General features: G+C 44.0%; 1 protein-coding gene across 1 annotated transcript; it reads right to left on the reverse strand.

Annotated features, from left to right (window-relative positions):
* Nucleotides 1-1,308: 1,308 nt before the first annotated feature.
* On the reverse strand, nt 1,309-26,667 carry LOC117978137 (putative postmeiotic segregation increased 2-like protein 3). The gene is given in 10 exon segments (XM_063605804.1): nt 1,309-1,429; nt 4,499-4,857; nt 5,960-6,072; nt 6,240-6,326; nt 8,327-8,461; nt 9,397-9,507; nt 9,771-9,897; nt 19,587-19,645; nt 21,236-21,380; nt 21,382-26,667. Coding segments are annotated over 8 exon segments (822 nt in total). The 5' UTR covers nt 21,481-26,667; the 3' UTR covers nt 1,309-1,429; nt 4,499-4,857; nt 5,960-6,013.
* Between the last annotated feature and the right edge of the window lie 3 nt (nt 26,668-26,670).

A 26,670-nucleotide genomic window follows, 5' to 3' on the forward strand; every position in this document is an offset into this window, starting at 1 on the left:
TTTCTACAGACTCACAAGATGCAATCTATGTGGTCCATGCCCATGGTGTGATCTGGGAAACAGGGGACCTTCTAAATGCCAACAACAAGGAAATCAAATGTGCAACAAACAGAAATACCGGCATTGACGTGGGCCATGGAGAGGCCTAAACAGATGACTGCAGTTCACTGCCAAGGTCATCAAAGGGGTGACTCTGAAATAATAAATTTCAGGTGCCACGGCCCAAATAGCTGCATGAGTTGGGGAAGTCCTCCACATGCCTCTGCTTCCTTCAGTACCTGTTTATGAAATAAGCCGAGGTACTTCCCTGGGGAATTTCCTTTCTCTTTCTTTCTTTCGAGACGGAGTCTTGCTCTGTCGCCCAGGCTAGAGTGCAGTGGTGCAATCTCGGCTCAATGTAACCTCTCCCTCCTGGGTTTTAGCAATTCTCCTGCATCAGACTTCTGAGTAGCTGAGATTACAGGTGCATGCCACCATGCCCAGCTAATATTTGTATTTTTAGTAGAGACAGGGTTTCACCATCTAGGCCAGGCTGGTCTTGAACTCCTGACCTCGTGATCCACCCGTCTTGGCCTCCCAAAGTGCTGGGATTACAGGTGTGAGCCATCACGCCCGGACTTTTGTTTTATTTTTTGAGACGACGTTTCACTCTTGCTGCCCACGCTGGAGTGCAATGGCACGATCTCAGCTCACTGCAACCTCCTCCTCCCAGGTTCAAGCGATTATCCTGCCTCAGCCTCTCGAGTAGCTGGGATTACAGACACCCAACACCAAACGCAGCTAACTTATTGTATTTTTAGTAGAGATGGGATGTCACCATGTTGGCCAGGATGGTCTTCAACCCCTGACCTCTAATGATCCACCTGAATTGGTTTCCCAAAATGTTGGGATTACAGGCACAAGCCACTGCGCCCAGCCCCTCCCATACCTCTTTTGGTCAAGGCAGCACAATTCAGAAGAATCTTGCCAGGGAAGACTGGTAAATGGACGTCGACGTGATGCCTATGGCTCCTGGTGGATTTAGATACCTCCTGGTGCTTATTGATATCTTTACCAGTTGCACGGGGGCTTTTCCATGCCAGACTGAAAACGCAGGAGATCAATGATCAACCTTCAACTATTTACTAGCAGAACACTGAGGGGACTGTGCGGTCACCAATACCTCCTATTGCACTTGGATAAACACCTCCCAGGAAATACAGATGAATAGAAAGGACATAGTCAAACAAGCAGAATGGCTGCATTCCTTCAACCAGAAGGGCCATTAGTCTGTTTTCACACTGCTATAAAGAACTATGAGAAACTGGGTAATTTATGAAGAAAAGAGGTTTAATTGACTCACAGTTCTGCAGGCTGTACAGGAAGCATGGCTGGGGAGGCCTCAGGAAACTGACAATCACGGCAGAAGGCGAAGGGGAAGCAGGCACGTCTGGCCATGTTGGAGCAGGAGAGACAGAGAGAGTGAAGTGGGAGGGCTGCACGCTTTTAAACAACCAGATCCCACAAGCGCTCACTCAATATCACGAGAACGGCAAGGGGGAAGTCGGCCCCCATGAGCCAATCACCTCCCACCAGCTCCCTCCCACAACACTGGGAATTACAATTTGACATGAGATTTGGGTGTGGATACAGAGCTGAACCATGTCAAGGGTAGTTCAACCGCTGAGATTGATTGATTGATTGATTGACTGAGATGGAGTCCTGCTCTGTTACCTAGGCTGGAGTGCAGTGGCACAATCTCAGCTCACTGCAACCTCCGCCTCCCGGGTTCAAGCGATTCTCCTGCCTCAGCCTCCCGAGTAGCTGGGACTACAGCACATGCCACCATGCCTAGCTAATTTTTGTATTTTTAGTAGAGACAGGGCTTCACCATGTTTGCCAGGCTGGTCTTGAACTCCTGACCTCGTGATCACCCTGCCTCGGCTTTTCTTTTGCTGGAATTACAGGCGTGAGCCACTGCACCCGGCCAACAACTGAGATTTAGAAGGCAGTCGAGTCCACTATACCGCACCTCACCTGGTTTCTTCCTCTGTTGGGGCCCCTCGTGGCCACTGTTCTGTTACTTTTTGGTCCTATTTATTTAAATGGATGGTGAGCTGTTTGTCCTCCAGGCTCCAACACTTCCACCTTCAGCTTGTATTACAACAATACCAGCCTTTCAAGCTACTCCGGGTGACCCCAGAACTCATTTGAACTCAGAAGCCCAAGAGTTTCATTCCTTTCACTTTAGGGGACTCAGTGCCCTGCTCAGCATGAAGTCGAAGCAGAAGCATGACCTCCATCCCTAATCCCTCAAGAATGAGGAGTGGAAGGTGTTGGCAGGAGGGTGGGGGTGAGGTTTGTAGATCTGTAACTGCATCAGACCAAATCTGGTTCAACTTTTTTTTTTTTTTTTTTGACGGAGTTTCACTCTTGTCACCCAGGCTGGAGTGCAATGGTATGAACTCAGCTCACTGCAACCTCCACCTCCTAGGTTCAAGTGATTCTGCTGCCTCAGCCTCCAGATAGCTGGGATTATAAGGGTGCACCACCACACCTGGCTAATATTTATATGTTTAGTAGAGACGGGGTTTTACCATTTTGGCCAGGCTGGTCTTGAAGTCCTGACCTCCACCTGCCTTGGCCTCCCAAAGTGCTGGGATTACAGGCGTGAGTCACTGCACCCGGCTCAGTTCAACTTTTATGTAATGAGGTTGTCAGTTGTTTTTCAATTGCCATGGACCCACAGGTTGAAGGGCATGTACCCTGTGCATGCCCAGGGTAACCAAGCATGCAACCACGGAGTGGAAACTAAAAGCTCGGCCTGAAGAGCTGAGACTGATTTAAGAACTGGACACTCCATGGCAGGAGCCAGGATCCAATCAGATTGAGTTTTGCTGTCACCCCATGGCAGGATCCAGTCAGATCACACCTCCCAGCATTACTTTATTGCAAGATCCAATCAAATCACAACTCATTACCCTATGCTTATAAAACCTGACATAGCCCCCAGCTGGGTAAGGGAGATTTGAGTATTTCTTCCTGCGTTCTTGCTAGCTGAGTTACAAAAAAGCTTTAAAAAAAAGGCCACGCGTGGTGGCTCATGCCTGTAATCCCAGCACTTTGGGAGGCTGAGGCAGGCAGATCACTTGAGGTCAGGGGTGCAAGACCAGCCTGGCCAGCATGGTGAAACCCTATCTCTACTAAAAATACAAAAATTAGCTGGTCATGGTGACACATACCTATAATCCCAGCTACTTGGGAGACTGAGGCAGGAGAATCACTTGAACCCAGGAGGTAGAGGTTGCAGTGAGCCAAGATCACACCACTGCACTCCAGCCTGGCCGACAGAGTGAGAAGACTCTGTCTAAAAACAGAACAGTTAAAATTAGCACCAAATGCTTTACGAGTAAAAAAAGTTTTTAGCTGCATATGTTTAAGTAACTTTTTAGATTGTAAAAAATACACATACAAAATGGAAAGGCACAAAGAAGAGAGCAAAAAGTGCATGAGATCTCACATCCAAGGATAACCGCTGAGAACATGAAAGTGCTGACTCTTCCAGCCTTTATACTATACACATTTAGGCCGTTGTTTTGTTTTTATAAAACCGTAATCATATAATACAGATAGTTTTATAATCTGGTTTTTAAACACAACAATTACATAACATTTAGCTGTTTCTTTTGCATTCAGATTCATAAGGGTTCCAGTAACTCATTTATCAGAAAACCAAGAGAAACAGTCTCATTAAAATATAAGTACATAAGGCAGGCATGGTGGCTCACGCCTATAATCCCAGCACTTTGAGAGGCCGAGGTGGGCGGATCACCTGAGGTCAGGAATTCGAGACCAGCCTGGCCAGCCTGGACCACACGGTGAAACCCCGTCTCTGCTAAAAATACAAAAATGAGCCAGGTGTGGTGGTGCGCGCCTGTAATCCCAGCTATTCAGAAGGCTGAGGCAGGTGAATCGCTTAAACTCGGGAGGTGGAGGTTGCAGTGAATCGAGATCGTGCCACTGCACTCCAGCCAGGGCGCCAAAGTGAGACTCCATCTCAAAAAAAGATAAAAATTAAAAATAAAAAAATATACATATATTTATATATATTTTTCCAGACAGTGTCTTACTCTGTCTCCCAGTCTGAAATACAGTGGCGCAATCATAGCTCACTGCAGCCTCAAGTTTCTGGGCTCAAGTGAATCTCCCACTTCAGCTTCCCAAGTAGCTGGAACTACAGGTGGATGCCACCATGCCCAGTCAATTTTTTTTTTAATTTTTCATAGAAACAGAGTCTCACTATGTTGCCCAGTCCTAATAAACACTATGTGATGAAAAGAAAAAAGTAAATCACCCTAAAGTTAAGTCTTTAATGTTAAGTCTTTAACGAGAAATGCAAATAAAGCATTTCTCAATAGATTATGGCAAGAGAATCAACTGAAGAATAAACATCTTTAGTAAATCTTTTGCTCATGTGCATTAACCAATACTCTTGAAAACCAAGATTAATTTACTGTACCTTCTTAATATTCCTTTGAAATTCCTTATGGCGCACAGGTAGTGTAGAAAATAACTGCTTCACGCTGACTGTGGTCCCTCTGGGGTGGGGGTAGGGGGTTTTCTGGATGATTTTCCCATCGTGATCAAACACCAGTCGAGTCCCAACCTTCACCGATGCGTGGCAGGTAGAAATGGTGACATCGCTGTGAGAGAATACCAGGCGTGGTGTGCTCAGTGAGAGACCCGTGATGTTGAGCATTGACTATGCTTTTCTTCACTTGCTTTTCTCTCAAAACTTTGTTAAAAAGCTGATGATCCCTCTGAGATAACCAAGATCTAAACGGTTGAGGAGTCATCATAAAATCTAAGGTTTGGCACCTAAAAGACAGTGAGACAGAGAGCACTAAACATACTTTGTTTTGATAAAAGCTTTGATTTCATTTTTCAGGTTGAATTGTAAAACCATAAATGATCTCAAGGTTTATTTATTCACAAATAGAGATTTGTTTTGTTATTACTCTTCAAATAAAATTGTTTTAAAGAATTTTTTAAAGAATTAAAAAAATTTTTTAAATTTTTAAAGAATCCAAGAGATATTATAATTAAAATGTATATGTAGGGCAGGGTGCAGTGGCTCATGCCTGTAATTCCAGCACTTTGGGAGGCCGAGGAGCGCAGATCACTTGAGGCCTGGAGTTCCAGACCAGCCTGGGCAACATGGCAAAACCCCATCTCTACTAAAAATACAAAAATTAGCCAGGAGTGGTGGTGCACGCTATAGTCCCAGCTCTTCAGGAGGCTGAGGCACGAGAATCACTTGAACCTGGGAGGCAGAGATTGCAGTGAGCTGAGACTGTGCCACTGCACTCCAGCCTGGGTGACAGAGTGAGACTCTGTCTAAAAAAAAAAAAATATATATATATATATACACACACACACACACATACATATATACACACACATATGTGTATATATATACACACACGTATATATACACACACATATATGTATATATACACACATATATGTATATATATACACATATCTATATGTATATATATACACACATATATGTACATATATACACACATCTATATGTGTATATATATTTAAATATAATTATAAAAATTTAGTATCTGTGCTATAATTAAATAGTGCTTTGGTGAAATGTTTCCCTAAAATTTGATGATGAAAAGCAATGGTAACTGTCATTTATTACCTATATGTTATGTTAAAATTGAGAAGTTACTGTTCTAATAAGGGTAACCATTTTTTTTAACAATACTATTTGCTTCATTTCATTCATTTATTTCCCACATTTCAGAAGTACTAGGACTTAGATTGGCAGTGAGACAAAACAGAATTCAGAAGCTAGAAGCTGAGATACCGAGATAGAAAACTGTAAATAATAACGATTCCAATTAACTTTCTGAGAGGTTTTTCTAAGGGGTCAAGTGAATGGATAAAAACATTGTATCACCTCAGTGCACACAGTGAGCTCAGAGCTTCCCCCTGAAAGCCGAAAGTTTCAACCTCAGTTAGGTCGGCAAACTCTTGAATCTAACATGTGTGATGTTTCAGAGCTGAAAGAGACTGTAAAGTAAGGACTAAGATACCTCAAGTGCTAAAACAACGGATATACATGATATCTAGTAACTGGCTGAAAAAACTGTTTTTGCGTTTCCCAAGACAGTGTTACTCAAAATTCTGAGACATGTGGCCCAATTATTTTATAATAGAATTAGAAAAAGTCAACTTACTTAAGCCTTCAAAGTTTTCTTCTTCTACCCCACATCCATTGTCTGAAACTTCAATGAGATCCACTCCATAGTCCTTAAGCTTTAGATCTAGAAAGTTTAAATATTTATGTATTTATTAAAAATGGACCCATGCTAGAATGGCATGAACCCGGGGGGCGGAGCTTGCAGTGAGCTGAGATCGCGCCACTGCACTCCAGCCTGGGAGACAGTGAGACTCCGTCTCAAAAAGAAAAAAAAAAAAAAAAAAAAATTGGACCCATGCTATAAGCTTTTATATTGATATTATTTATAACATATGCAAATTGAAGAGTCATAACTATACCTTTAGTTAAAAGTACGAGTATCATTTTGTATATTTCATTTTTATAAAGCCCTTTCTGGCCATTTACTAGCCCAGATTAAATAGTTTAGCTTTTTCTTTCCTCTTTTTTTTTTTTTTTTTTTATGTCCATAGGCTAGTCAAATGAAGCAGTTGGAGTGGAGAAGGAACAAAAAAATCTGTAACTGGTTGTGATCAATTAGTGGTTAACACCGTTGCACTTTGACCAGCCTTTTCTTTTGAAAGAAATAATTTTAACATACCCAGTAAGGAGAAAGAGGGGCAGGCACGGTTGTTCATTCCTGTAATCCCAGCACTTTGGGAGGCCAAAGTGAGCAGATCACCTGAGGTCAGGAGTTCCAGACTAGCCTGACCAACGTGGAGAAACCCTGTCTCTACTAAAAATACAAAATTAGCCAGGTGTGGTGGTGCATGCCTGTAATCCCAGCTGCTCGTAAGGCTGAGGCAGAATTGCTTGAACCCGGGAGGCGGAGGTTGCGGTGAGCCGAGATCGTGCCATTGCACTATAGCCTGGGCAAGAAGAGCGAAACTCCATTTCAAAAAAAAAAAAAAAAAAAAAAAAGACAACTGGTTCTGGAATCAGACTTCCTGGATCCTATTTTATTAGCTTTATAATCCCAAAAAAAGGAAATTTCCTGTTCCTTAATTTCCTCATCTGTAAAATGAAGATAATAAGTTCTATCTCATAAAGTTACTCAGCTGATTAATAATTTTTTAGGTTTATTTTATTTTGTTATTTTGTTATTTTTTTTCTTGTTTTTTTTTTTTTGAGATGGAGTTTTGCTCTTGTCACCAAAGCTGGAATGCAGTGGCATGATCTGATCTTGGCTCACTGCAACCTCCACCTCCGAGGTTCAAGCAATTCTCCTCCCTCAGCCTCCCGAGGAGCTGAGATTACAGCCATGCACCATCACATCTGGCTAATTTTTGTATTTTTAGTAGAGACAGGGTTTTACCATGTTGGTTAGGCTGGTCTTGAACTCCTGACCTCAAATGATCAGCCCTGCTCTGCCTCCCAAAGTGCTGGGATTATAGATGTGAGCCACTACTCCATGCCTATTTTATTTTTATTGAGACAGAGTCTTGCTCTGTCCCAGGCTGGTGTGCAGTGGCACGATCTCGGCTCACTGCAACCTCTGCCTCCCGGGTTCAAGCCATTCTCATGCCTCAGCCTCCCAAGTAGCTGGGATTACAGGCTTCTGCCACCAGGTCCGGCTAATTTTTATATTTTTAGTAGAGACAGAGTTTCACCATTTTGGACAGGCTGGTCTCAAACTGCTGACCTCAGGTATCCACCCACCTTGGCCTCCCAATGTGCTGGGATTACAGGTGTGAGCCACCACACCCGGCCTGCTTTATTTTTTTAATAGAGATGAGGTCTCACCATGTTGGCCAGGTTGGTCTTGAACTCTGGCCTCAAGCAATCCCCCCACCTTGGCCTCTCAAAGGGCTAGGATTACAGGCGTGAAACACCACGCCCAGCTATTCTGCAAATTAAATGAGATATTTCTGTGCAATTCTTAGCATAACACCTGCCTGGCACACCATAAGAACACAATAAAAGCTGTTGTTAGTATTATTACTACCTAGCTAAGTACTAGGCACATAATAGGTGCTAACTTTAACTTAAAAATAATAATTTATTACTACATCAACACTTGATAGTCTTATTTCAATAACAAATGTTTCTTGACTACAACAACACACACTAATCATTTCTTGTGGCTTAAAACTCTCCCAAACTTACCAATATTAGTGGCACCAGCATCCAGACTGTTTTCTACTAACTCCTTCACTGCAGTGCTTAGACTCAGTACCACTGGCCCAGAGCAAATCTGATGGACTGACTTCCGATCAATAGGTTTGATGGCCTTAGCAGGTTCTGTACTAAAGAAATGGTACAAGAAACAAAGCAAGTATTCAGCTATATATTTTCATCCTGATTTTAACTGTGGGAAATGACTCAACACTGTAAATAGTTTATGGGTCTAATCTGTTCATTTATTATATTAACAAATACATTTATTATATCCAGAAATAGAAACACTGTTTTACAATCCTTAAATATGTACCCAAAATACTTCTGGATAGACACTTCAAATTCAACAGATCCTTACTATCTAGGATCCACATGGAGAAAACATACATTGTATCTCTCAAATTACCAAAATCTTTGGCAACAATGGTGTCTTCTCTCTTGAAAACTGAAAGCATGGCCTGGTGGGGTGGCTCATGCCTGTAATCCCAGCACTTTGGGAGGCAGAGGCAGGCGGATCACTTGAGGTCAGGAGTTGGAGACCATCCTGGCCAACATGGTGAAACCCTGTCTCTACTAAAAATACAAAAAATTAGGCAGGCATCATGGGGGGCGCCTATAAACCCAGCTACTCAGGAGGCTGAGGAAGGAGAATCGCTTGAACCTGAGAGATAGTGGTTGCAGTGAGCGAGATCATACCAGTGCACACCAGCCTGGGTGACAGAACAAGACTCTGTCTCCAAAAAACAAACAAACAAACAAACAAAAAACTCACAACAATTCTCTAATGGCGAGGGAGTAAATAAGTGACCGATAATGCTGGAGAAAGAGGAAGTGACTGGGTCCCCAGTACAGGTTAGAATGAAAAAATCCCTACCAATGTAAATCAAATGTAAAATCAACAAAAGAGTTCATGTATGTGGTATGTGTGTGGGAAGGAAAGTGATATTTGGGGGTTGGGAGGTGTTACTGAGGGTACCGAGTACATATAAACAACTCTTTAGTTACTCCCAAAGGTCTGGGATGAGTGTTTTTTAACATGTGATAATCTACTAACTTACCTGGACTATGTTGACATGGAAATTCACCTTCCATTATCCACGGCTCCTCTCCCTGCTCCACTTCCTTCACCTCCACTCCATGATGATGTTTGGCTTGGTGATAATCATACCCTATTAATGGGAAAAGAAGAAGGACTTGGGCAAGCTGCTTGGCTTCAGAATCTCCAAAGTACAAGATGTTGCCACCTCATAAGCTGCATAACAGAAGTGCTCCATTTTTTTACCTTATCAAAGTTAGAACCTTTCAATGAAGAATAATATAAACACTCCAGCTAGTGCCCACAAGGAATTAAATGGTGTCATCACTTATTTCTTCAAACTCAAGGATAAAACCCCATTCAACTGAGAGCATTCAGAAAGCAAGCTATCCTCACCCAAGGAAACTAGATGGCTGTAGTTCTCCAACATCACATCCCCGTATGCTATCTTCTCATCAGGGTCCAGTTGCTGCCACTCCTCCTGGGTGAAATCCACAGCCACATCTTTGAATGACACTGGCCCCTGTAATGGCAACATGATCAGAATTGGAATGGAAAAGGGATAGGGGGTTATCATTTTACAAAGTTCACTCGTAAAGTTAACCATGAACATTGTATACCTTATTTTATGTTACAGATTATGGAAGGGAAATCATATTGGAAATCATACAGGAAACATATATCCTTTGGGGATATATATATATAAAATATATATTACCCCACAAAAATAAAAACCCAAAACACAACTGAACTCCTATTTTGCAACTGAACTGAGTTTTGGGGATATGAGATGAGTGAAACACCATGCCTGCTCTCAGAAAGCAGACAACCTAATAAGGAGATAAACATGTAAACAAACACAAGCATTTTACTCCTTGTCACTTCTTTTAGTCTTCTTCGCTGCCAGGCCCTCCCCTTCTCCGGGACCTCTTCATGTTGGAGTGCCCACCACTCAGTTCCTGGTCTTCTTCTTCCTAACTCACTGCTCTGGGGCTCTCACCTAGTTTCAGCTCCTTGTTCTTTTGTCTTTTTTATTCTCATAGCCAGTGGCCTCTGGCTATCTGCATGGCTGAGTTTTATCTCAAACATCTCAATCTCACAGCAATAAATATTCGTTAAATGAATGAATGCCCAAAGCTGCTTTTAGAGTAATGCAGACAAGGTGCAGAATGATTTAACAAAAGAGGATCAAATTATTTTAACTTTATGCCATCAGATTAGGCTTCACAGACTCAGTTAACTTGAAGTCCTTAAAGATGAATTGTGTATTCTATGGGATGAAGGGGAAGAAGAACATGATGAGGTGTAAAAGTACCAATGGCAAACATGAAGCAGCTTCAATTTTTAAGAGGTTGGGGCTGGGCATGGTGGCTCATGCCTATAGTCCTAGCACTTTGGGAGGCCGAGATGAGAGGATCATTTGAGCTCAGGAGTTCGAGACCAGGTTGGGCAACATAGTAAGAACCTCATCTCTACTAAAAATAAAAATTGTTTTAAAAATTGGCTGGGCATCATGGCACATGCCTGTAGTTCCAGCTACCTGGGAGGCTAAGGCAGGAGGATGGCTTGAGCCTGGGAGGTCAAGGCTTCAGTGAGCTGTGAATGCAACACTGCACTCCAGCCTAGGCAACAGAGCGAGACCTTGTCTCAAGAAAAAAAAAAGAAAAATGCAAAACTCCTGGGCTCCAGCAATCCACCTGCCTTGGCCTCCCAAAGTGTTGGGATTACAGTCTTGGGCCAGCATACCCCGCCCAAACTTGTAGTTTAGAAAAAGGAAGTGCCCAGTAAGCATGTTGCATTATCCTGTTATTTATAAAGAAGATATCAACAAGGGGTTCAAACCCAGTGATATGCCTAGGACCATGTAGATCCCAAGAGATAGCAGAGGCAGAGCTGCTAGGCTGGTGGGCTGAGAAACTAAAGCAGAACATCCAAGCTTATCCACAGGCAGGCCACAGGAGCTGATAAAATCACCGAGAGAGAGTAATAACCTTCTAGGTTAAGTTAGTCCAGAAGGCAAGGAGGTGGAGGGGTTAGAAGACGGATCAGCCAATAAATAACATAAAATTACATGCCAATACAATACCACTTATATCAATACAGATACCCATAATGAAACATAACCAAACAAAATCCAGTACCAGATTAAAAACATAATATACAACAGACAAATAGGACTTATTCCAATAATATAGACTAGTTTAATATTTGGAAATCTATTAATATGATAGGCCACTATAACACAGCAAAGAAGAATAAACTTCTTGTATCCATGAAGATATTTGAAAAAGCTTGACAGAAAAACCTGATTTAAAAAAACAAACTAAAGAAAACAGAAACTGATGGATGCTTCATCAACATCAATATTATGTATATATACACATATAAATATTACACCCTAATACGCAGTAGTACATATGATATATATGTGACATATGTATTTCAATTACACACAAGCAAATATATAGTTTGTGTGTATACACACACACACACACATGCACGTGCACATACACGGACACACATAAACTCTTATGCCTCAGTCTTCTTGGTCCAAAAGTCAGGATTTTACTTAACAGGGAAAAACTACATACCTTCCCACTAAGATCAAGAACAAGGTATTAATAAAATGCTCATTATCTACAACTAGAGAAGAGAAAACAATTAGAGGAATATAACTTAGGAAAAGTAAAAGTGCTCGGGCGGCCAGGCGCGGTGGCTCACGCCTGTAATCCCAGCACTTTGAGAGGCCAAGGTGGGCGGATCACGAGGTCAGGAGATCGAGACCATCCTGGCTAACATGGAGAAACCCCATCTCTACTAAAAATACAAAACATTAGCCGGGCATGGCCGCGGGTGCCTGTAGTCCCAGCTACTCGGGAAGCTGAGGCAGGAGAATAATGTGAACCCAGGAGGCGGAGTTTGCAGTGAGCTGAGATTGTGCCACTGCACTCCAGCCTGGGCGACAAGTGAGACTCCATCTCAAAAAAAAAAAAAAAAAAAGTGCTCGGGCACGGTGGCTCACGCCTGTAATCCCAACACTTTGGGAGGCTGAGGTGGGCAGATCACCTGAGGTCAGGAGTTTAAGACCAGCCTGGTCAACATGGTGAAACCCCATCTCTACTAAAAATCAAAAAAAAAAAATAATTAACTGTATTATTAAGGTCAACGTAATAATACAAAGATATCAGTTACCCTAAATTACTTTATAAATATGCAATCCCAATAAAAATACCAAAAAGCTTTTTCCTGGAACTAGATAAGCCGACACTACAGTTCATATGAGGTGGAAGAAAATCAAAAACAGCTCAGGGAAAAAAAACATTTGGACATGGATAAAACTGGACCCAGGCCAGGTGTGGTGGCTCATGCCTGTAATCTCAGCACTCTGGAAAGCTGAGCCAGAAGGACTGCTTGAGGCCAGGAGCTTGAGACCAGCCTTGGCAACATAGCAAGACCCTGTCTCTACAAAGAAAAAAATATATATATTAGAAAAAATAGAGAGAGAGAGACATGAGGACTTCTGCCCTCAGGTGTGATAAACTAACAGGTACTGCATATACCCTCCAACCTGAAACAGCACACACCAAAGAACAACAACAAAATCAAAAACAGAAAGAAAAATAAAATGGAGAACATATATGAAGCAATGGTTTGTTTTTGTTTTTGTTTTTGTTTTTTATGAGACAAAGTCTCGCTCTTGTCTTCCAGGCTGGAGTGCAATGGCACAATCTTGGCTCACTGCAACCTCCGTCTCCCGAGTTCCAGCGATTCTCCTGCCTCAGCCTCCCAAGTAGCTGGGATTACAAGCATGCACCAGCACGCCCGGCTAATTTTTGTATTTTTAGTAGAGACGGGGTTTCACCATGTTGGCCAGGCTGGTCTTGAACTCCTGACCTCATGATTCGCCTGCCTTGGCCTCCCAAAGTGCTGTGATTACAGGTATGAGCCACCACGCCTGGGCTGAAGCAATGGTTTTCAAGGCACTGATTATCAGGCAGTAGAGTTATCTATGAGTGATGGGAAATAAACAAGGTGAACCAATCAACTTCTGCCTTGAGTGACTCCAGGCCACGGAGCAGGGAAGAACAGAGGCAGATGTGAGGAGAAAGAGCTGCGAGTCGGGAAAATGGGCAGGAAACTACAACCCAGAAGGAAAACAATCAGTCCAACAAAACTGGCCCAGAATTGACACAGAGTTTACAACTGGCACAGAGCACTGAGAGAGTTCATCGTTCTATTTCAAATGTTCAAAAAAATTGAGACAGGCAAGATGTGAAAAAGACCCATGCTAACCTTCTACAGATAGTACAATATCTGAGATGAAAATTATACTGGACAAGATGAACAGCATCGTGGAAAAAAGAGATTAGTGAATATAAAGACAGCAACAGAAGTTACATAAAATGAAACAGAGAAAAAAGAATTAAAAGCAAATAAAGAGCAACAGTATGTTGTGGGAAAATTTCAAGTGGCCTAATATACAGGCAACAAGAATCAATGGAGGGGAGGTGGTGGGTACTTGAAGAAATAATGATAAAAATGTTCCCCAAGTGATGACACCATAAACCCAAGATCCAAGAAGTTCAATGATCCCCAAAACAGAAACATGAAAAAAAGATACCATGACATATTGCAATCAAATTGTCCAAAACTAGTGATAAAAAGTTTAAAACAATAAGGGGGGAAGAAAAAAAGACATGTTATATATAGGGGAACAAACATGAGTATGAGATCAGATTTCTCTTAGAAAAAAATGTAAGTAGGAAGACAACAGAGAAACATATTTAAAGCACTGTGGAGAAAAATCCAGCAAAAACACCTTTAAAAGCAAAGACACAATGAAGACATTTGCAGACCTACAAGAATTCATCACCAACTAGAAGAAATGTTAAAGAAAGTCCTTCAGGCAGAAGTAAAATGACAGAAAATAAAAATTTAGCTTTACATAAAGGAATGAAGAGTACCAGAAATGGTAACTGTGTATTTTCTCTCATTACTTAAATCTCTTTAAAAGATACCTGGGCCAAGTGTGGTGGCTCACACCTGTTATCCCAGCACTTTGGGAGGCTGAGGCGGACAGGTCACCTGAGGTCAGGAGTTCGAAACCAGCCTGGCCAACATGGCGAAACCTCATCTCTACTAAAAATACAAAAATTAGCCGGACGTGGTGGTAGGTGTCTGTAATCCCAGCTACCCGGGAGGCTGAGGCAGGAGAATCACTTGAACCCAGGAGGTAGAGGTTGCAGTGAGCCAAGATCGCACCCCTGCACTCCAGCCTGGGGGACAGAGTGAGACTCTGTCTCAAAATAAATAAATAAATAAATACTGTTTAATTAACAACAACGTAATAGATAGTGTGTGGCACTGATACCACCTGTAAAAATGAAATGAACAACAGTGTAAAGACCAAGAGGAGAGAAATGGAAGTGTCCTATTGTAAGCTTCTCTTACTCTAAGAAAAATGGTATATTACTTAAGAATAAACTATGATAATTAAGGCTAAGGCTGCATACTATAAATTCTAACTCACTAAAATAATAACAGTGTGATAGCCAAAAACCCAACAAAAGATATAAAGTAGAATCATAAAAAATTCTCAACTAATCAAAAGGAAGGAAGACAAACAGAGACATTTTAAAAAGAAACAAAGAAGATGAGACTAAAAGAAAGCAAAGACAATGGACTATAACCTAACTCGTTTTATCAATAATCACATTACATGTAAATGGTCTATACATCCCCAATTATGAGACAGAAATAGACTGATGAATACAAGCAAGATCCAAATCTTGCTGCCTACAAGAAATAATACTTTAGATATAAAGATGCAAATAGGTTAAAAGTAAAAGGATGGAATAAGATATAGCATGCATGCATTACTCAAAAGAATGCTTCATAAATAAAAAAGTAAATTTCACAGCCTGGAATATTAGCAGGGATAAGGAAGGCCATTTTACAAAGTGGTTAATTAATCAACAGGACATAACCTTGAACATTTATGTGTCTAATATAACACATGAAGCAAAAATTGGTAAAATTGCAAAGAGAAACAGAACCACAACTGCAGCAGATTTCAATCCCCTCTCCCCCACAATTGATACAAGTGGGCACACAATCAACAAGGATATAGTACACCTGAACAACACAACCAACCAACTTGATCTCATTAACATTTATCAAACACTCCACCCAACCACAGCAGAACAAGCCATCTTCTCAGGCATGCACAGAATTTTCCCAAGACAGATCCTATTATGAGCCATAAATTTAAGAGGTTCCATGTAGTATTCCAGACAAAAATTCAGTCTAAATCTAATCATAAAGAAAGATCAGGGAAACCTAAATTTAAAGACTTCTATAAAATCACTGGCCTGTATTCTTCAAATATTATAATGGCACTGAGGAACAAATCCATATTAAACAGACTTAAAAAGCATGAAAACTAAAGGCAATTAACAGTCCTAGACTGAATCTTCTACCAAAAATTAAAAATTGCTATAAGGGAAATTACTGGGAAATTGGCCAAACTGGAAAATGAACTACAGATAAAAGTATTAAATAAATGATAAATTTCCTGAATTCAATTACTGTGCTATGGATATTTAACAGAATGTTCTTGATTTTATGAGATATAATCTAAAACTTTATAGGGTAAAGAGGCATGACATACCCACTCTCAAATAGTTCAGAAAATATATATACACACATATGTATATACGCATATAAATGATTAATGTGGGAAAATGTTAAGAATGAAGTGTCTGAACAAAAGGAAGTATCTGGGATTTCTTTGTAAAATCCTTGCAATTTTTCTGAAAATTTGAAATGATTTCAAAATAAAATGCTGAATAGAAAATAATGCTATCAAATATATATTATACATTTGCTATCAAATATATCAAATATATTTCAAAAGGACTCAGAAACCAACTTAAAGGGATTCCGTCTGGCCAAAGATGGAACCACTTAATTTTCAAAAAGAATCACAACTTCTATGTACTGAAATATTTACTATCTGTTTAAACCCATGAGCTCATAATGGTAACAAAACAAAAAAACCTTCCTGCTTAGAAGCCTACTCAGTATTATAGAAACTGTCTTTCCTGCATGAATTACATAAACAAATAGAGAATAGAAATTTATCTTTAGAAAAGTATTCTAGGCCAGCTGTGGTGGCTCATGCCTATTATCCCAACACTGGGAGGTCAAAGAAGAGGATCACTTGAGCCCAGTTCAAGACCAGCCTGGGCAACACAGAGAAACCTGTCTCTACTAAAACTTAAAAAATCAGCTGGGCATTGTGGCACATGACTACACTCCCAGCTACTTGGGAGGCTGAAGTGGGAGGATCACTTGAGCACAGGAGTTTGAGGCTGCAGTGAGCCATAAATGCGCCAGCCTGGGCGACAGAGTGAGACTCTGTCTCCAAAAAAAGAAAAGAAAAGAAACGTATTTTGGCTAGTAAATAAAGAATAAATGGTAGAATTAGCAGATCACCATTTTGCCTCCCCTAATGAACTAGTAAATCACAGCAATAATCAACAGTCAATAGTTCTTAACTTCACAAAAACAAAGAAGGTAACACGTGCCTCCAGAAGTAGACAAATGCCACGTATGGTATAGTTGTGTGAAAAGAACTGAACATAAACTTGATTAGACTTCTAGATCAAACTACCAATTTTACAAGGCATATGAGATATTTTTTAAAAATTTGCTAAGGTGAAACAAGGGTAACACAATCCAAACTGAGGATAACCAACACAGTTTCTTCAAAACAATGAGCACGCAGGAGACATACTATGGGAACTATTAAAAGATTTAACGCAACTGCCACGTGTATTAAGGAAGACAGTATTATGGGTTATTCCTAGCCCCTTTAAAAAAATTCTTTATTGGCCATGTGTGGTGGCTTACACCTGTAATCCTAGCACTTTGGGAGGCCAAAGTGAAAGGATCGCTTGAGGCCAGGAGTTTGAGACCAGCCTGAGCAATACAGTGAGAATACATCTCTAGGCCAGGAGCCGTGGCTCACGCCTGTAATCCTAGCACTTTGGGAGGCCGAGGCAGGCAGACTGCCTGAGCTCAGGAGTTCGACACCAGCCTGTGTGACACGGTGAAAGCCAGTCTCTACTAAAATACAAAAAAAACTAGCCAGGTGTGGCAGCGTGCATCTGTAGTCCCAGCTACGTGGAAGGCTGAGGCAGGAGGATCGCATGAGCCCAGGAGATTGAGGCTGCAGTGAGTTTTGATCACGTCTACACTCCAGCCTGGATGACACAGCAAGACCCTATCTCAAAAAAAGAAAAAAAGAAACAAAACAAAAGACTTCACCATTTAAAGACAAACAGAAATACTTACAGATGAATCTTTTTAAGAGCCAAGAAAAGAGAGACTCCATGGAGAAAATATCAGTTTGGAAGTAACGGATGTCAAAGGCAGACAAAGGGTCCTGTGAGGAAGGGGCTAGGAAATGCCCGCTGGATTTGACTGCAATTAAATCACTGGTCATCTTTACTGACTGACTCAGCAAAGTGAAAAGGACAAAACGAAAACACTGAGAACTGAAATGAGAAACAGAAATGAGGAAATCTTCACAAGAGAGTAACTGTTTGTATTGTTTGCTGTGCAACCCAAACAAAAAGACGAACAAATATCTGAAGGATGATCATGTCATTCATTCCCCCCATGATCTAGGACTCAACAGTAAAAACAGAATTCTGTTTACTTGGATCACAATATTTCTGTCCCTGGAAAAATTATACGCACCAAGTTCTCCTTGGGCAGCAGGCCCTCTGCTTACATAAGCACCAAGAATAAGCCATAAGTTACAGTAATTTAATGGTTGTTATTAGGAAAGCTATCCACAATTATATCAACTTGAATGAAGAAATTTTTCCAAGTCCTAGAAAATCTTTTAAATCCACAAGTAACAAAATTGGTTTCTCCTTATAATCAATGCAAATCATGTCATGGATGGTGATATGGTTTCAGTTTGTGTCGCCTCCCAAATCTCATATTCAATTGTAATCCCCAATGTTGGAGGTGGGACCTGGTGGGAGGTGATTGGATCATGGGGACAATTTCCCTTTTGGTGCTGATACTGAGTGAGTTATCACAAGATGTGGTTGTTTAAAAGTGTGTAGCGCCTCCCCCTCCTTCTTCCTTCTCCTCTGGTGATGAAGATGTACCCGCTTTTCCTTCACCTTCCACCATGACTGTAAGTTTCCTGAGGCCTCCCCAGCCATGCTTCCCATGATAGAGCCTGCAGGTGTGAGCCAATTAAACCTCTTTTCTTTATAAATTACCCAGTCTTGGTTATTTCTCTATAGCAGTGTGAGAATGGACTAATACAGATGGCATTTTCCTTTTGTGATGACTGCCAAGAATATCAGTCCTGGGTGCGGCTCAATTTCAACAGCCTTAAAATATACTACCCATACATACAAGCTTCACAAATCATTTTTGGTGCTGATCTGCCACACTAACTATATTTTACAGGATAATGTCTATTTCCACATTCCCATTTTAAAGTATGAATCCTGGCTGGGCGTGGTGGCTCATGCCTGTAATCCCAGCACTTTGGGAGGCTGAGGTGGGAGGATCACCTGAGGTCAGGAGTTTGAGACCAGCCTGGCCAACATGGTGAAACCCTGTCTCTTCTAAAAATACAAAAAATTGGCTGCGCACGGTGGCTCACGCCTGTAATCCCAGCACTTTGGGAGGCCGAGGCGGGTGGATCACGAGGTCAGCAGATCAAGACCACGATGAAACCCCGTCTCTACTAAAACTACAAAAAAAAAAAAAATTAGCCAGGCGCGGTGGCGGGCGCCTATAGTCCCAGCTGCTCAGGAGGCTGAGGCAGGAGAATGGCGTGAACCCAGGAGGCGGAGCTTGCAGTGAGCCAAGATCACGCCACTGCACTCCAGCCTGGGCAACAGAGTGAGACTCCGTCTCAAAAAAAAAAAAAAATTAGCTGGGCATGGTGGCGCATGCCTGTAATCCCAGCTACTCTGGAGGCTGAGACAGGAGAATCGCTTGAACCCAGGAGGTGGAGGTGGCAGTGAAGCAAGATCATGCCACTGCACTGCAGGCTGGGCAATAGAGCAAGACTGCATCTCAAAAAAAAAAAAAAAAAGTATGAATCCTTACAAGCCTCTTAAAATGCACCATAAAATAAAGTTGAGGAACATATACACAAGCAGGAAAACTCACCTGCAATGTGTTCATTTTCTGCTGCTCTTGGAAACATGCAGAGACTGTGGCTGATAGACCTAGAGGGGCAGAAGCAGGTCACTGAAGTCACGAGTGCTCCGGCCTGCAAAGGCAGAAATCTCCTGCATTACGAACCACAAAAGAAAGCTCAAATAGGTTAACACCCTGTGAACACTCAGACTGCAAACACTCAGAAGGGCCTACAAGAGTGATACAGGGTTTCACCACATTGGCCAGGCTGGTCTCGAATTCTGGCCTCAAGTGATCCACCTGCCTCGGGCCAACATGGCAAAACCCCGTCTCTACTTAAAAATAGCAAAAAAATTAGCCAGGCATAGTGTCACATGCCTGTAGTCCCAGCTACTCAGGAGGCTGAGGCACAAGAATCATTTGAATCTGGGAGGTGGAGGTTGCAGTGAGCGGAGACCACGCTGTTGCACTCCAGACTGGGTGAGAGATACTGTCTCAAAAAAAAAAAAAAAAAAGTGATAGGGGAAGCATGCACTTGTAACTTTGTAACTCTAAGATAATCGGATAGTAATTAGGTGAGCTAAGACTCTCATGGGTAACATGGTCTGCCATCAAGTACAACGTGCAAAAAGAAAAAAATTTCCCATTATACGGCTCATGATTTTTGTGGTTTGTTTGCTGAGACAGGGTCTCAATCTGCCACCCAGGCTGGAGTGCAGTGGTGCATTCACGGCTCTCTGCAGCCTCGACCTCCTGGGCTCCATCCATCCTCCCACTTCAGCCTCCTGAGTAGTTAGGACCACAGGTGCATCCCAGCATGCCTGGCTGCTTTTGTATTTTTTGTAGAGTCAGGGTCTCCCTATGTTGCCTAGGCTGGTCTCTAACTCCTGGTCTCAAGGGATACTCCTGCTCTAGGCCCGCAAAGTGCTGGGATTACAGGTGTGAGCCACTGCATCCGGCCCGCGTTTTCTTATTGTCTCTCTAAACTGCTTAAAATCAAAGAAGCCATAGGAATTGAATATGTGAGCTCTCAGAAATGAAATGTGTATAAAATATGGTTTTGTTTCTAAATTATCTAACTGAACTTGGTTATTGCTGCACCTAATAATCTTCTATTAAGAAAACTAGGATACGGGAGAAAGAACACTGGCCTGGGAGATAAGACTCCTGAGTTCTACTATGAGTAATTCCATCCACAAAGCCAGTGACCTGGTCAAGTCACCCACCTGCTAAGGCCCAGTCTCTTCCCCTAGCAACTGAGGCAGCAGCAGAGAATCCCTGCAGACTGTTCCTGCATTACTACGATTCTCCCAGGGCAGATCTAAGGGGCGAATCAGCAGACACTTAAATGAGAAAACAGAGGTGCTGAGGGACGTTTAGAGGCGGTCGAAATCTGGAGCACGGAGAGGAGGAGGAAGGGCTGTTAGGGGTTAGGGGGGAGTGGAGACGACGTCCGCAGCTGAGGGTGGTGACACCCTCCACGCCTCCATAAGCCTCGTCCTCCCAGATCTTCCCATGCAGCGCCTGTTCGGTGCAGCCGGACCCTGCCCTCGAACCCAAACACACGTCTCTCCTGCAAGCGATCGGGACCCTCCCCCTGCCCCACACTCAAAGGTCCCCAACACACGGTGACTTCATCCAGGCCCTTCTCGCTCTGGGCCCGAAAATCCAAGACTTACCCTCCTGGGGCTCCGCAGCCTCTGCCCCCCGGCTCCCGAGAGGCCGGGGCGGGGCTGCTGTCGCTGGCGCGCGTGTCTGCTCACGAGGTCCCCTCCTGTCCACCTCACCAAGGCTGTTCTGCTCCCGAGGGGCCCGGGCCGGGCCTACGGGGCAAATCCAGGCGGGTGTCCTTCTGGGGGCCCAGATCCGCCTCCCTGGGGCTCATCATACAGCGACGACCTGGTCTAGGCCGCCAAGGACACATACGGGCCAGGCCCGGGTCCCGCCGCCCCTTCGCCTCCGCCGCCACCTCAGCCGACTCCCTCCCGGCCCCTCTGGCCCCAGCGCCGCTGACTCCGGGGCTCACGCTCCGGGGTCCCCGCTTGAGCCTCCACCCGGCCCGCGCGAACCCTGGTCTGCACAGCTCCGCGTCCGCCTAGGTGCTGGCCCAGGGCGGTCAGCGTCCAGCCCCGCAGGCTATGCGATGCTCGTCCACTGCAGGCCAAACCCTAGGAACCAGGTCGCAAGCGGCGACCTGAAGACTCACAGGAAGCGAGGGCAGGGCGGCGGCAGCGCGCATGCCCGAACACGCACGCCGGGAGAGGTGCACACGCGCAGGAGTGCACCGGAAGTCCGCCTCCCAGGGCCCACTGCTGGTCTCAGGACAAGTACTGGACTCTATTTCCCATGAGCCTATGCGCCTCACAAGTTTAGGGGCCGTTTTAAACGTCTCTACCCCGCCTAGAGGATAACAAACTCCAGGCTATGAGCTTTGGCAGCCCTGAACACCGGACTGAACTTCACGTTTGTCTTTACTCCCTTTTAGGGTCAAGTCCAGGGCTGCCTTACTGGGTCCTGGAGCCCAAGTCCTCAGGGTTAGAACCGAGTTTCCCGTAAGGAGAAGGAAAGGAAAGGGTGTCTCTTGGTCACTGCGCTGAAATGCTAAGAGAAGTTTCACTCAAATCCTAGGACAGGATAAATGCCCAGCGATGCTTTCCAAGGAACAAAAAGAAAAAAGAACTTGTAGCCGGGCGCGGTGGCTCACGCCTGTAATCCCAGCACTTTGGGAGGCCGAGGCGGGCGGATCGCGAGGTCAAGAGATAGAGACCATCCTGGCCAACATGATGAAACCCTGTCTCTACTAAAAATACAAAATTTAGCTGGGCTAAATTCGAGTTCTCTCGAATTCCACTTTTGCTCAGTTTTTCTTTGTCAGCACTCATTGTCAGGAGTGTTTAAGTGCTGTACCTGGATCCACTCACCTCAGCCTCCCGTGTAGCTGGGACTACAGGTGTGCACCACCACACCTGGCTATTTATTATTATTATTTTTTGTAGAGATGGAGTCTCCCTATGTTGCCCAGAGTGGTCTTGAACTCCTGGACTCAAGTGATCCACTCACCTGAGCCTCCCAAAGTGCTGAGATTATAGGTGTGAGCCACTGTGCCCGGCCAACTTCCGTTCTTTTTAAATTACCAGGTCTCAGGTACTGTTAAAGCAGTACAAATGAACTAAGAAACTGACTGTAGTAAAAATACATTAAACTTGGTTATTTTATTTTTTATTTATTTATTTTTATTATTATCATTTTTTTGATATGGAGTCTCACTCTGTCACCCAGGCTGGAGTGCAGTGGCGCGATCTCAGTTCACTGCAACCTCCACCGCCTGGGTTGAAGCAGTTCTTCTTCTGTCTCAGCCTCCCGAGTAGCTGGGGTTACAGGCACCCACCACCATGCCCAGCTAATTTTTGTATTTTTAGTAGAGATGGGGTTTCGCCATGTTGGCCAGGCTGGTCTTGAACTCCTGACCTCAGGTGATCCGCCCACCTCGGCCTCCCAAAGTGCTGAGATTACAGGCGTGAGCCACTGCACCCATCCTAAAGTTGGTTATTTTATTTATTTATTTATTTATTTATTTTGAGACAGAGTTTCGTTCTCGTTGCCCAGGTTGGAGTGCAATGGTGCGTTCTTGGCTAATAGCAACCTCTGCCTCCTGGGTTCAAGCAATTCTCCTGCCTCAGCCTTCCGAGTAGCTGGTATTACAGGCATGCGCCACCACACCCGGCTAATTTTGTATTTTTAGTGGGGGGTGGGGTGGTTTCTCCATGTTAGGCTGGTCTTGAACTCCTGACCTCAGGTGATCCACCTGCCTCGGCCTTCCGAAGTGCTGGGATTACAGGCGTGAGCCACCGTGCCTGGCCTCAGTTATTTTAAATAGAGAAAATCCTCAAGGCTCCATTATGGACCCTTTTCTTTTCTTGTACTCTTTCCTTCTGTTATGGCTTTAGGTACGATTCAATTCCCATGACCTCTGACTTCTCTGAGTTAAACTTTGCATCTTCATGGGAATGTTTCAAAGGCAACTCAGCTGAGGCCAGGTGTGGTAGCTCACACCTATAATTCCAGCACTTTGGGAGGCAGAGGCAGGATGATTGCTTGAGGCCAGGATCTGGAGGCTGCAGTGAGTTATGACTGGGCCACTGCACTCCGGCCTGTGTGACAGCGCAAAATCTCCTGTCCCGGCCTTTTTTTTTTTAAAAAAAAAAAAAAAAAGGCAATTCAGACTGGATGCCGTGGCTCACGCCTGTGATCCCAGCACTTTGGGAGGCTGAGGTGGGACGATCACTTGAGGTCAGGAATTCGAAACCAGCTTGGCCAACATGGTGAAACCTGGTCTCTACTAAAAATACAAAAAGTTAGCCGGGTGTGGTGTCGGGCGCTTGTAATCCCAGCTCCTTGGGAGGCTGAGGCAGGAGAATTGCTTGAACCCTGGAGGTGGAGGTTGCAGTGAGCTGAGATTGTGCCACTGTACTCCAGCCTGGGCAACGGAGTGTAGATTCTGTCTCAAAAAAAAGCAATTCAGCTCAAAACATAATATCATAATATCTATGCTGAGCCTGGCCTTCTTCCAGGTAGATGGCACCACTAATTTCACAATCCAGAAACCCAGGACCCCTCCCTAAAAGCTCCTTCCCTAGCCCCCTTCTATGTAACCCAACTCCTGTCTGTCCATGTCCATTTTACCTGCCATGTGTCTCTCTGGCCTGCCATTTCTCCTGTCTCTCCTGCCACTATCCTGTCTCACATGCCATCACCCTTTGCCTGGACTATGACAATAACTTCCTTGTCGGTTTCCCCTGTCTACTCCAGCTCCACGCCACTCTGTCCTCCATACTGCAACCAGAATGGTCTTTTCAGAATGCAAATCTCATCATGTCACCCCTTTGCCTAAAGCCAATCAACTGCTTTCCCTTGTCTGCACAATTGAATAGACCTTTTATTTTTTATTTTTTTGAGAGGGAGGCTTGCTCTGTTGCCCAGGTTGGAGTGCAGTGGCGTGATCTTGGCTCGCTGCAACCTCTGCCTCCCAGGTTCAAGCGATTCTTGTGCCTCAGCTTCCCGAGTAGCTGGGATTACAGGCGCATGTCGCCACACCCAGCTAATTTTTGTATTTTTAGTAGAGATGGGGTTTCACCACATTGGCCAGGCCGGTTTTGAACTCCTGACCTCAAGTGATCCTCCGCCTTGGCCTCCCAAAGTGCTGGGATTACAGGCATGAGCCACTGTGCCCAGCCTAGTAGAGCTTTTAAAGGACAGTTCAAGATGTTTTTTTTGTTTTTTTTGTTTTGAGACAATGTCTGACTCTGTCGCCCAGGCTGGAGTGTGCAGTGGCACCATCATAGCTCACTGCAACCTCTGCCTCCCGGGCTCAAGCAATCCTCCTGCCTCAGTCTCCCAAGTAGCTGTGACTACAGGCATGTGCCACCACACCCAGCTAGCTTTTTGTATTTTTTGCAGAGATAGGGTTTCTTCATGTTGCCCAGGCTGGTCTTGAATTCTTGGACTCAAGTGATCCACCTGCTTGGGCCTCCTAAAGTGCTGGGATTACAGGCATGAGTCATTGCGCCCGGCCTATGCTTTAAATGGAGCAGGCTCACTTTGGCATTCTGTCACTGGGAGCAGAAAAGCCCAGCTGCAGGCAAAGTGTCCCCGTCTTTGGTATTTATCCAGATCACCTTCCCACTGAGCAAGGTGATCCCACTGGTTCTTTGATCTCCTTAGTTAGAGATGCTAGCTTCTGATTACCTGCCTCATTCTCTCCTTATGTGATGAGTCATTTGGACCAATTCTCCTGCTTACCAAGCCCAGCCTTTCCCAATCTGTATCTCCCCTGTAGGTCCCCTGGCTTAACACACTGTATTAGGTTGCAGCGTGCTGTGGAAAGGTCGCTCTGCAGCCCAGCCCGGCTCTGTTAGCTCCCTCTGTAAATCCTCTGGTAGCTGTGACTGGTTTGCTCTGAATCCCTTTGACCAGTAGCTTCTGTCTCTGAGCAGAATTGGTCACATCTCATTTTAAGGTAATAGGTTAATTTGCATCGCAAGGGTGCAGAGGGAGGAGCCACAGCCTGAACCCCCAGATTTTATGAGACCTGATCTATATGACTTTTTTTTTTTTAAATATTATGTTTTTTTAGACACGGTCTCTGTCATCCAGGTTGGAGTGCAGTAGCGCAGTCATGGCTTACCGCAGCCTCGACCTCTCCAGGGGCTCACATGATTCTCCCATCTCGCCCTCCCTAGAAGCTGGGGGTACAGGTGCACACCACCATGCCCAGCTATTTTTTTTGTGTGTGTATTTTTTATAGAGACAGGGTTTTGCCATGTTGCCCGGGCTGGTCTCAAATGCCTTGGCCTCCCAAAGTGCTGGGATTACAGGCATGAATCACCATGCCCAGCCTAAATGGCAGTGTTAACCACTTCGGGACTTTTTTTTTTTTTTTTTTGAGACGGAGTTTCGCTCTTGTTGCCCAGACTGGAATGCAGTGGCGTGATCTCGGCTTACCACAACCTCCGCCTCCTGGGTTCAAGTGATTCTCCTGCCTCAGCCTCCCGAGTAGCTGGGACTACAGACATATGTCACCACACTTGGCTAATTTTGTATTTTTAGTAGAGATGGGGTTTCTCCATGTTGGTTAGGCTGGTCTTGAACTCCCGACCTCAGGTGATCTGCCCGCATCGGTCTCCCAAACTGCTGGGATTACAGGTGTGAGCCACAGTCCTTGGCCCACTTCGGGACTTTCTATTTGATCATTCCCATGGACAGGAGAGCGTACAGGGAGGATGGAACATGTTTAAGAAGTGCAAACAAATGTCTTTTTTTTTTTTCAAGAGACAGGGTCTTGCTCTGTTGCCCAGGGTGGAGTGCAATGGCGTGATCACTGCAGCCTCAACCTCCTGGGCTGAAGTGAGCCTCCTGACTCAGCCTCCCAAGTAGCTGGGACTACAGGCATATGCTACCATTCCCAGTTAATTTTGTTGTAGACGGGGTCTTGCTATGTTGCCCAGGTTGCTCTCAAACTCCTGCACTCAAGTGATCCTCCCACTGTGGGCTCCCAAATTGCTGGGATTACAGGCATGAGCCACCATGCCCAATATCAAACTAATATTTCTTTTTT

This window comes from Pan paniscus, chromosome 6, assembly GCF_029289425.2.
Source record: "Pan paniscus chromosome 6, NHGRI_mPanPan1-v2.0_pri, whole genome shotgun sequence".
NCBI lineage: Eukaryota > Metazoa > Chordata > Mammalia > Primates > Hominidae > Pan > Pan paniscus.